At 40.9% G+C, this 10,896-nt stretch overlaps 1 protein-coding gene across 6 annotated transcripts; it reads left to right on the forward strand.

The window, feature by feature from the left end:
- The first annotated feature begins 705 nt into the window (after positions 1-705).
- On the forward strand, positions 706-9,778 carry LOC148401896 (natural resistance-associated macrophage protein 2-like). 6 transcript variants are annotated; one of them, XM_088369266.1, is made up of 17 exons: positions 706-835; positions 2,524-2,616; positions 2,911-3,059; positions 3,254-3,379; positions 3,973-4,092; positions 4,190-4,296; positions 4,373-4,443; positions 4,516-4,583; positions 4,825-4,980; positions 5,061-5,219; positions 5,306-5,392; positions 5,553-5,672; positions 5,754-5,903; positions 6,376-6,449; positions 6,538-6,691; positions 6,876-7,026; positions 9,027-9,778. In XM_088369266.1, the coding sequence occupies exons 1-16, from the start codon at positions 814-816 to the stop codon at positions 6,981-6,983; spliced, it is 1,764 nt and encodes a 587-aa protein (XP_088225392.1). In that variant the 5' UTR covers positions 706-813; the 3' UTR covers positions 6,984-7,026; positions 9,027-9,778. The 6 variants fall into 6 exon arrangements, 5 of the variants coding, with proteins under 5 accessions (XP_088225392.1, XP_088225391.1, XP_088225390.1 ...); XM_088369265.1 differs by lacking the exon at positions 9,027-9,778 and adding an exon at positions 7,338-7,515; XM_088369264.1 differs by lacking the exon at positions 9,027-9,778 and having other exon boundaries at positions 6,876-7,515.
- Positions 9,779-10,896: the final 1,118 nt, after the last annotated feature.

Consider the following 10,896-nt stretch of genomic DNA (forward strand, 5'->3'; position numbering starts at 1 on the left):
AGTATTTTACAGCTCTCTGAAGATTGTTGCTGCCGTTGCTGTGTGCTGAGTTCCCGTTTGATAAGTACACAATTGGATTAAAACCAGAGATCAAATTATCTCTTAATACTCCGACTCTGTCTCTGCTTCAACGTGCATGATTGGAATTCAAGTACTGCCTTCAAGGAACGCTGTCACTGAAATGGTAACAAAAGGGAGTAGCTTCATGACAAACAGACACACACAAAAGATGAAATGAAACAAACAAAATGATTAGATAGGTTCAATTTAATGCGGTTGATGGATTCCTGCAGAGGAGGATCGGTTACTTTGCTCTTTAATTTGAATGCGTCATGTAAATGTCAAATTTGTTGGAAGAAATATTTGAATTGTTGTAAGATTTCTTTGATCTTTTTTGTGTTTTCTTGTTATGAAGAAGATAGACATATTTATTTTTGTCTAGTAGTTAAAAATCTTAGACAGTCATAGGGTGGTGTCACATCTAAATAACATGTACGGGATAGGTTTTAATGTGGATTAATGGCACGATTATAATATTAATTATGTTGAAAATAATTTGAGGTTAATTTAAAATACTCATCAGTACGTACTGGAAAAAAAGACGTAAAAGAAAAAAGATGAAATGCCGAAGGAATTGTTCGAATGAGCACCTTCACATGACTTCATTCTCGTGGTGTGTGTGTGGGGGGGCGCACCTTGACTCAGGGCCGATGTCCAAACTCAACTCACTTTCAACTTATACTTCCTCCTCCTCCGAAACTCAAAATGTCCCCGCCTAACCAGAAATAACAAACAATCCGGCAGTTGTTCGGAATGTTCTCCTTCCTCCGACCAGGTGAGTTTGCTGTCTAGTACTTTTCCTTTTTTCCGTCTTTCCGCTATATCTGTCAGTCACAAATTTAACAAGAGAGGAAAACGTTTTGGCTGACGACTTGAACCTTAGTTCAGTGTTCGTCAAGAAAGTGGGAAAACGTTTTACTCGGGGTTAGGATCAGGTTTAGGGATTTCTAAACTCAACCACCTCTACGAAAGTCAAACATTTCACCGTCTAACAGAAGCAACAAAGAATCTGGCATTTATTCGGAATGTGCCTTTTTCGATCAGGTGAGTTTGCTGTTCCATAAAGATGCGCATGCCGTTTTTCTCCTTCCCCCTATTTCCCTCGATCACGAATTAGATCAGAGAGGAATTGTTTTTGATTGACTACTGGAGCGAGCCTATGTTCTATTTATAATCTAGAAGTTGGGAATAATTTGTGCTCAAGGGCCACATTTGATTTTAAACTTTCAATCTGTTGGAAAGAAACGTGAAATTGTTTATTTTATGAAACTTTATTTCATAATCATATGAAAGATTATGTACGATTTTTTCTATTTTTAATTTAATTATAATACACTAGCCAACTATTTCAAAACAAAATACAAAATGTAAAATTCTGTTTTCATATTTTTCATTCAATTATTTTCAGTAGATGCATTTAAGCAGCTATTCCCGTCCATGGTCCAGATCATTAGGGATGGAAAATATTCCCATTTCTTCCATCTATCTATGTCAGTGATCAGCTCATCAGCAAATTCTGTTGAAGCTTGATAATTACCCTGATCATTTAACTTGTATGTGAAAGAAGGAAACTTCCATAACAGACTTGCCTGTCCACCTCTTGCCATTCATGCAACAGACGAATTACAAAGTTCCACTAAACAGGTCCATATTAACTATTAACCAAATATCTGAATAAATTAAAATGAGATCATCATTATTTTCATTTTTTTTGGTAACATTTAAGATTGGGGTTGTGCTGTGACATTTTTCAAATTTAAAATGATGTTCAATGAAGTTTGGAAACGTACGTACATGTGATAAAAGAATACCAAATTACAACTTGTAAAATTAGCAAACATTAGAGGGGGCAACTGTATATTCAAGACCTATTACTAATGAGTATCTGTTGTGAAATATATGACACTCTCGTGAAAGGACCGAGCACAGCTATACACTAAAGATTTCTATAGTTGTCTCACAGTAGTAATGTGTCACGTCAACATTTTACTGTATGTAGCTCCTTGTCATGAAAACCGGGCTGTTGGCACCATCATGGGCATTTCAGAGAGCAAAGTCCCCAAATCAATAAGTGAATTCATGAGGAGCAAAGAGCAAAGATGCAGGTGAACACTGTTGAGATGGTTCACTTCCAGGCACTTCTTGCCACCGTTTTCCACTTTTATATTTGCCAAGACTTCCACGCCATCTTGTTGCATCTTGTTATAAAATGTAACTGCAAATAGGTGAGTTTTCAGCAAATCACTGAAGATACGTGGAAATTCACAGGAATCATTTGTTTACATTTAGTATGGCCACATGACAGAATTTGGGTTGTTAGAGAAGAATGCATGAATGCATGTTGTTTTTGGTGCATCACCTATGCGTTGACAAATGTCAGCGTATATTGTAGCCATTTGTGTAGCCGTGTGTGTGCATATGTGTTGAAGTTAACGTTGATAAGGATTACCTTTTTGCTTCCAGCCAGGGCAAGGGACCCCCCACCTGAGAATCCACATGCCTCCTCCTTGCCGCCCAGTGGTTCCAATGATGAACCACAAGATGTCAACACACAAGGTGGCATTTTTGTCGACATCATCATATAACACATGAATTATGGGTGATAATTGTTTAGTGTTGTCAACGTACCAAAATTTGGACCTCCTTACTTGACCGCTTTAAGGTACTTTGATACCCTTACTATAGCAAAATTCTCTAACTTCAGTAAAAGCAGTCAAAGTGGATGATGTAATGGCAAGACAGACATGACATAAAGTTTATGCCTTTAAAAATGTAGAAGATGCAGAAGAATTGTTGCATTGAGATCACCTATGGTAAAAGGCAGACTAAACTAATTTGTGCGTGTGACAGACAATTCAGAGGCTGCCGTCTGTGGAAACAAGTTTGTAATCCAGACCGGACACACACACCAGGGTGCCTTCCTCCACAGTCCTGACTATGGAGCCACTTCTGGTACTTATTTGGAGGAGAGGGTCCCTGTACCCCAAGAGGACGCTGAGGTAATCTATATCATTTTGGCATGAATAACACAACTGTCATGTCTGGATTATAAAAACAGGATTATTCATTTGTGACCACAAATTATGTTTGATGTGAGCACAAAATACAAATTAACAATTTGAATGTCATTGAATATGATGAAAAAAAAGTCCCCATGTCATATCTGGGGTTCTGTACATGTTCCTCTAAACAGCAGAGGGGCTTTAGTCTGCGGAAGTTGTGGGCCTTCACCGGGCCGGGTTTCTTGATGAGCATTGCCTATCTGGACCCGGGAAACATTGAGTCGGACCTTCAGTCTGGAGCAAAGGCTGGTTTTAAGGTACAGATCTTCTTTTTGAAAGACTCAACATTTAGAATTACCTATATGAATAGTTTCAATTAACCAGAATCAGAAAATACCGCAAATTAATCCAAACAGTCATTTCAAAAGCCTTTTATGTGAGACGTAAAAATAAAATGATTAAATGTAGTAAAAACAGATCAAGCTGCTATATGCAGCGGGTCAAACCCCGAAAACGGGTTAGCGGCTAAAAAAAAAGGGGGCAGGACATTGTCATGGTCCCCATTCACCATTCAGTCCAGCAAGGAGGAAATGGCTTTTGCATGTTTTGCAGATGTCGATTGCATAGACAACATATTGGATTTGATGGTTTGGGAAAAAACAAAAACCTGGCTAAAGTTAGCTCCTCCCAATATACAAATCTTGTTTCTCAGTTGAAATGTGTCACTTGTCCACACTCGCTTTAGTTGTAAATATTTATACTTTGAAAGTTCTATCTTGTTGCATCCAAAAAACAAAAGATACAGGTGAGTTGTTCAGTTATTGTTCCTCAATGAAAATGGCTTCAGAAGTTGAATTTACCGAGCCAATTCTGGAGGGTCAACAATGATAGTTTTGGACCTGTTTGTCAGCTTCTGTGGGTGTTGCTGGGGGCCACCATCATCGGCCTGCTGCTGCAGAGGCTGGCAGCCCGGCTGGGCGTTGTCACCGGGATGCACCTGGCCCAAGTCTGCCATCGCCACTACCACACCGTGAGAGACCACACAATATCTCAGCTGCATTAGTATGTCTGTATATTTGCTGCACTCGCTAAGTGGGGAGACTTTTGCATTGGCGGCATGTGTGCAGGTGCCACGCGTCATCCTGTGGTTGATGGTGGAGTTGGCTATCATCGGTTCCGACATGCAGGAGGTGATTGGCTGCGCCATCGCCTTTAATCTCCTCTCATCCGGCAGGTGTGAACTCGTGCAAAAACATTGGACTTTTTCTCAAATTGTGGCCTAGCGCTCTCATTGCTACGATTGCTGACAGGATTCCATTGTGGGCTGGCGTCCTTATCACAATCATCGACACGTTTGGCTTCCTCTTTTTAGACAAGTACGGTAAGTGATTTTGTTGTCAAAATACGCCGGACAACATGTGCTTGGAACTAAATTTGTCTGGTCGTCATGCAGGACTGAGGAGGTTGGAACTCTTTTTCGGTTTGCTGATCACTATTATGGCCATCACGTTTGGATATGAGGTACAAAGCTTTGTTTATGTACATTTTGCTTCCTTTTCTATTTAACAACAGTAAGTACATAAATGACATCAAAATCTTCAGATTTTTTTTTCCCCCACAACAATTGCACTGCTATGTCGATGATGGTGCCAAATAAAGGGAACGTTGACTAGTTATGCTGTTGACATTTGAATTTCCTTGGGCTGGTGACTGAGCGATTGACAAGGCAGTCGTACGGCTCTCTTCTCCTCCTTTCCACCAGTACGTGACCGTGAGTCCAGACCAGAGCCAGCTGCTGTTGGGGATGTTCGTGCCATATTGCAAAGACTGCGGCGCCGTCCAACTCGGCCAGGCGGTGGGCATCGTGGGAGCTGTCATCATGCCTCACAACATTTACCTTCACTCTGCTCTCGTCAAGGTGAACGTCGACGTGGATGCTCTTGTTTCCTGTGAAAGCGCAGCAACTAACCGGCGGGTGGTCACAAATGTCTTTTTCAGTCTCGAGAGGTGGATCGGTCAAGCAAGACTCAGATTAGTGAAGCCAACAAGTACTTCTTCATCGAGTCCTGCATAGCCTTGTTGGTGTCCTTCATCATTAACGTGTTTGTGGTGGCCATCTTTGCAGAGGCCTTCTACGACCGCACAAATGTGCAAGTGGTGAGTTTCTCCACTTTGAACTTGAAGTGCCTTTCTCTGCTTTTCTCTGGATTCTTTCCTGCAGTTGTTTGCCATTTTTATTTCAGAATAACGTTTGCAACCAAACAGGGAGTCCTCACTCACACTTGTTTCCACTCAACAACCACACTCTAGAAGTGGACATCTACAAAGGGGTATATATCTGTAATACATTTTCAAGCAAATTTCAGGACAATAGATTCTAAAAATATTTAACGATGCCAGCCCTAAATGTGTAATTCTCTTCATTTTATATTTAGTTTGACACTAAACTTGAGCTCAGAGTTGCAACTTGAAGCCTCTGTTTGTGTTCAGGGAGTGGTACTGGGTTGTTTCTTTGGGCCAGCGGCCCTCTACATCTGGGCTGTGGGCATCCTGGCGGCCGGTCAGAGCTCCACCATGACGGGAACGTACTCGGGCCAGTTTGTCATGGAGGTTAGTGCACAAGCCGAGCGTTGTGACAAATATTTTTCTCGTTTGCACAGTCGAGAATGACAGCGTCTTTTAATTCCGCAGGGTTTCTTAAACTTGCGCTGGTCTCGCTTCGCTCGGGTGTCGCTGACCCGCTCCCTGGCCATCATGCCCACGCTGCTGGTTGCCATCTTTCAGGACGTGCAACATCTGACTGGCATGAATGACTTCCTCAACGTACTGCAGAGCATGCAGGTCGCTCTTCGCTAAAACGCAACTCACCCCAGTGGTGCAGCTGAGTAGCACATTTCCGATCTTCTGTTCTTCTAACATGTGATGGGAGTAAAGTAGGTTTTGTTTTGGTCCTATACACAGAGTCCTCCCTAAAAAAATGGCAATATTGGGTTCTTGGGAGAAATTTCAGGATAAACCTAAAATGCACTATAACTTTTTCAGGTCAGTCTAAGACTATGTTCACACTGCAGCTCATTTTTCTTCCCAAATGCAACGTTCATCTGATTTATTTTCTTAATGCAATGTGAACAGTACAAGTCAGTTTTTGTTAAACTGACTTCTGCTTCGTAATTTAGTTCTACCCCAATTATCTTTCATTGTTTTACTGTAGATTAGATTAAACAGGACCTGCAAACAGGAAAAAGAAAAAAAAACTTTTATAACCGTGCATGAACCTCTCCTTGTCCGAATAAAGTTTCTTTGTGTCGCACAGCTTCCGTTTGCCCTCATCCCCATCCTAACTTTCACCAGTTTGCCGTCCCTCATGAAGGACTTTGCCAATGGATTGTGAGTCCGCCGCCGCCGCCACCACCATCAACATTGATTAGATTGCGTCTGCTTGGAAGCAAACTCTGAGTCCATGTTGTTTTGGCAGGTTTGTTAAGATCTGGGGCGGCCTGGTCATCTTGGTGGTGTGTGCCATCAACATGTACTTTGTGGTGCTTTACGTATCAACGCTCAGCCATGTGTGGCTCTACGTGCTGACCGCCTTCCTGTCTGTAGCCTATCTGGCATTTGTGGGATACTTGGTAGGTAATATTCGCCATTTGTCTTTTTTTTTTTTTTTTTTTTGATAAGCCAATGTCACTCAGCAAAATGAAATAAGAGTGAGAATCCGGGATTCATTCTTCATCCCCAACTCTAAGTAGAAATGTAAGGTGCAAAAACTATTTTAAACTAGGACCATTTATTGCTGCTCTCTTGTCTGTGCAGGCGTGGTTGTGCCTGATTGCTCTAGGTGTGCACTGCCTGGATCCAAGCGGCCGGAGAAGGAACGACGCTGCCGTCCTTATTGAGCCGCAGCTGGAGTTTGAGTCCTGAAGGAATGCGTGCATGTTTCAGCAGGTCAAAGGGCGCCTCACAGGTGATGTTGAACTGCACATCTCTGGTAAAATTTCATAGCATATACAGTCAAAAAATACATATATAGTATATATTTCATTTTCAATGTATGTTTATCATCGTTTTCAGCTTTGTCATTACCTTTTCTCAATACATTTCAATGGGCGTCAGTTATTTAAATCTCACTATATATATCTTATATATCTCTATTCGTGGGCTGGGCCGGTCCCAATTGTCTGGGAATAGCGAGGGTCGACAGAACAGTTATCGAATGAATTGTTTTAAATCGATAGGACAAATTGGTCCATCTTCTGATCGGATTTTTATTTTCAGTTTGCTGATCGACGATCGGCTTCAACTCCTGATTGTGTCAAGCCGACTCTTGAATGTATGAATTGCCACAAAAATAATGCCTGCACCTAACATGCATAAATTGTTTGTTGAAGTACTATATGAGTGAAACTTTAAAATATGGATAAAATATACACTGAATAAATACTATTGGTTGCTACTTTGTGGATTTTGTCTATTAACATGGTGGGACCGCAATCAATTAGGAATTACTCCATAAAATGTTTTGATGACTTTTTCTCTCTACATTTGAAAACACATGCCTCTTACTCCTTTGTCATAATGGGCTAGTTACTTTTTCAGATAAGTAAAATCGTAAAAGAAACAATGTACACAGACTGAGGGTGTCAACTGTGTATGAGATGTTTATTGACACATCCTTCAGAGAAGCAATTAAGATATTCTTCATTCATGGTCTAGTGTTGAATCCAAGAATGATTTGTGGCAAATGTGTTGTGCATTGTCCCCACCAGAAAAGGGCAAATCTCTGGTGTTTTGAACTTCTTGTCTAATCTGGAACACTAATTCATGTGTTTTTGTATTTTTTTCAGTTATTAGCTGATTTACCATTTTTCACAGACTAGCAAAACTATGCGAACTCTTTTTAATGGCATAAAAGTTGAGCTATTGTAGCCAACTTGTGACATGAAATGTTTTTTCCTCTGTTGTATATAATGTAGCAACAATTTTATATATAATATATCATGTAATATATGATTATCTATTTTCTTCACGTCCGTGCTATTTTGAAATACTCATTGAAATACATTTTGGAGGCTATATAGCTATTTGCATTTATTTTGATGGGATAATAGGATTTGAGATATGAGTATTATGAGCTACGAACAAGGCCATGTAACGAATTCAACTCGTTTCTTAATGCGCACCAGCATTGCTGTACTTGCTTTGTGGGTCCTGCACTTCATGCTTTGGCCACATGGAGGCAGTGCGGGCTGATCAGAGGAATGCAGTATTGTATACGAGTGTAACGATACAACACGTTCGTTGAGTTGCATTCTGGCTTACATCTAAATGATCAGGACTCAGGAGTCAACACTCATATTTTATGTTCAAAAAATCTCAACAAAAAATGCGACAATGGTGTTTCCGAGTGAAATGAGATCACAACTATGCTAGTGTAATTCTGGCGTCTCTCAAGGCTGTATGCTTGTTTTGCATCAAGCTGGACGTCAGCAACATCGCTGTCATATTGTTGTGGTCTCGGGATAAGGATTTTGTCGCCGCGGTCATGACCCCTTAAATTATCCCACCCCCAGAGAAGGGCGTTTTATACTTGCTCAGGGCAAGCGACACTTGAAATGATTGATGCCTCTGTTGATGCGCTGGCTGGCTTGCCTTCTTTGGCCGTTTAATAAACGTAGACTTGTTTTTGGGGAGTCCCAAAAACATCCTCGGGAGGGACTGGAATTGAGAGCAGTTTTACCACGTGACAAATTAGATACGGTTTTTTGTATTGCCTTTTCATCCCAGAGCTTAAGTCACTGGTTACAGTAGAAAATGATTTATGAGGATGCAATTTAAAGGGAAAGTCAAACAAAAAATCTAATATGATGTGTGCAGCCCAACTAGTCGCAACGTAGTGTTCTGATTAATGTTTCGTATGTGTAATATGAATCAAACAGAGAAAATCTTGTTTTTGTCAAATTCCAGCTTCCTAAAACTGGTGAGCCGTGACCTGAGACTTGGCAACTGTGATGTCATTTTCAGTCGACACCAAGTGACGAAATGGCCGCCCCCTGGATGGATAAAAATGGGTGAATTTTGCTCCTAACCCATATTCCACAAATGTAACATGAATTAGAGTGCTGTGTTTAGACTGGTTGAGCCACATATAATATTTTATTGTCAAGAAAATTTTGCAGATGACTTCTTTAATGAAAAGAACAAGCAGGTGACTGACAAAAATGATGTAAATTTGTTTTGAGGCCAAGCTTGTATCCCACAACACTCGTGTTCCGAATCTTTATTTATTTATTCGATTATCTAATGTATTTATTCATTTAACATTTCAATGACCTCCTCTGCCATCTGAGACTTCTTTGGTCCAATAATGCCAACTTTCCACAAATTGTTGATGCGGTTCTTGTTGATATAGCTGATTGTAGTTTTTCTCTATTCTAATGAATGGAAATGCAGTTCATTTCTTTCAGCTGCCCACCACAAGCAGACCATAAAACAAAACTCCATCTAGCCATTGTCCAAACCGCTTTTCTTCACAGGCACGTCATCATATTCTCTATGACAAATTACTCATATTAGAGCATCTTATTGAGAGGAAGAGAAAGTAGTAAAAGATGAAGGTTCTTCTTCTGCGTTTGCATGACTGTATTATATTGCCTCCCATTGGCCAAATCAGTCACAGCACATTAAATCGGATCGTGCCATGAACTCATGATCCACAAACTGTTTGACGATTTACATTCTGTTTTATTATTATGTATGTTTTTATAAAGTAGAAAATTGTTGAGTTTTATTTTTTCTTATGAAAAAACAATGATCCGTGACCTGCCTTCAGATTTCAATGGGTACGCAAGCTATATACGGAATGAGACTTCCATCCCATTGGACATGTTGCAACACTTGCTCAGAAACGTCGTTCTCGCTGCTTTGGACAAATTTGTCACATTCCAATCAATTCATTGTTGAAGCGGCGGCACACGATTGAGCAATTGTGATCTGGCCTTGCCACTTTCAGCTTTGCTCGCATTCCGGTCGCTAAGCGCAAGAGTGAGGTGAGGAGTGGCAGCTGGACAGGTTTTTTTTTTTTTTTTAATTTTCTTCTCCTGTCATGGAGGCTGACTTATGTAAGCGGGAGAGTCTTCCCGCCTTCGTGTTTTTGTTTTTCTCAATGAGCCAAATGTCTCCCCATCGAGGCCTCTCAGCCTGTCCACCAAGCCCCTTTCCTGGAAACTTCCAGCGGAGGCTACTCGGGGCAGGCCTGCGGGTTGGATGGGAGGTGGGGGTTGGTTTGTCTTCAGTGGGTGTTCTCTTCCAGCAAAACGCATGACTGGCGCCCACGCCATCCCAGCCACTCTCAGCGAGCGGGTCGTTGTCAGTCATTGCATTTTTGTGCAGCATTAAGATAATGTTGTTGTTTTTTTAAATACTTATGCTGAAGGTATTGACAACCCTCCTCGGAATAAGCGGTTCAGATGGATGGATGGATTTAGACAAATTTGGAACACCTAGCAAGGGGGCACGTTTGACACGTCATTTTCAAAGGCTAATCGTTGTGATATTTTCAGAGGTTCACGTGGGCCTAAGTCGAGATGGGCCAATTGATCCCTAGTTATTTTGACATTAGTATGTATTTGCAATGATGTTGAATGGATTAATAGTCTCCGGTCCCCAACCTTGACTCCCACCAAGACATGGAGGGAGGGAGGGCGTGGCCATATCCCTCATTTTTGATGGGCGTGTTTAAAGTCGTTAGTGTTCTCTCCAAAACAAAATGATAAATCAGAAAATGTCAGCTAATGTAATTTTCCTGATTTGAAAAAAAAAACCCATAAATTGGGCT

This window comes from Syngnathus floridae, chromosome 2 (assembly GCF_059516105.1).
Source record: "Syngnathus floridae isolate MCC-2025c chromosome 2, RoL_Sflo_1.0, whole genome shotgun sequence".
Taxonomy (NCBI): Eukaryota; Metazoa; Chordata; class Actinopteri; order Syngnathiformes; family Syngnathidae; genus Syngnathus; species Syngnathus floridae.

Excerpts from the sequence above, each read along its gene's own strand:
- LOC148401896 (XM_088369266.1), top strand. The coding sequence starts at position 814 with ATGTTCTCCTTCCTCCGACCAG. Across the intron at positions 3,380-3,972 it reads GAGCAAAGGCTGGTTTTAAG|CTTCTGTGGGTGTTGCTGGG; the intron begins GTACAGATCTTC and ends CCTGTTTGTCAG. Across the intron at positions 4,584-4,824 it reads CCATCACGTTTGGATATGAG|TACGTGACCGTGAGTCCAGA; the intron begins GTACAAAGCTTT and ends CCTTTCCACCAG.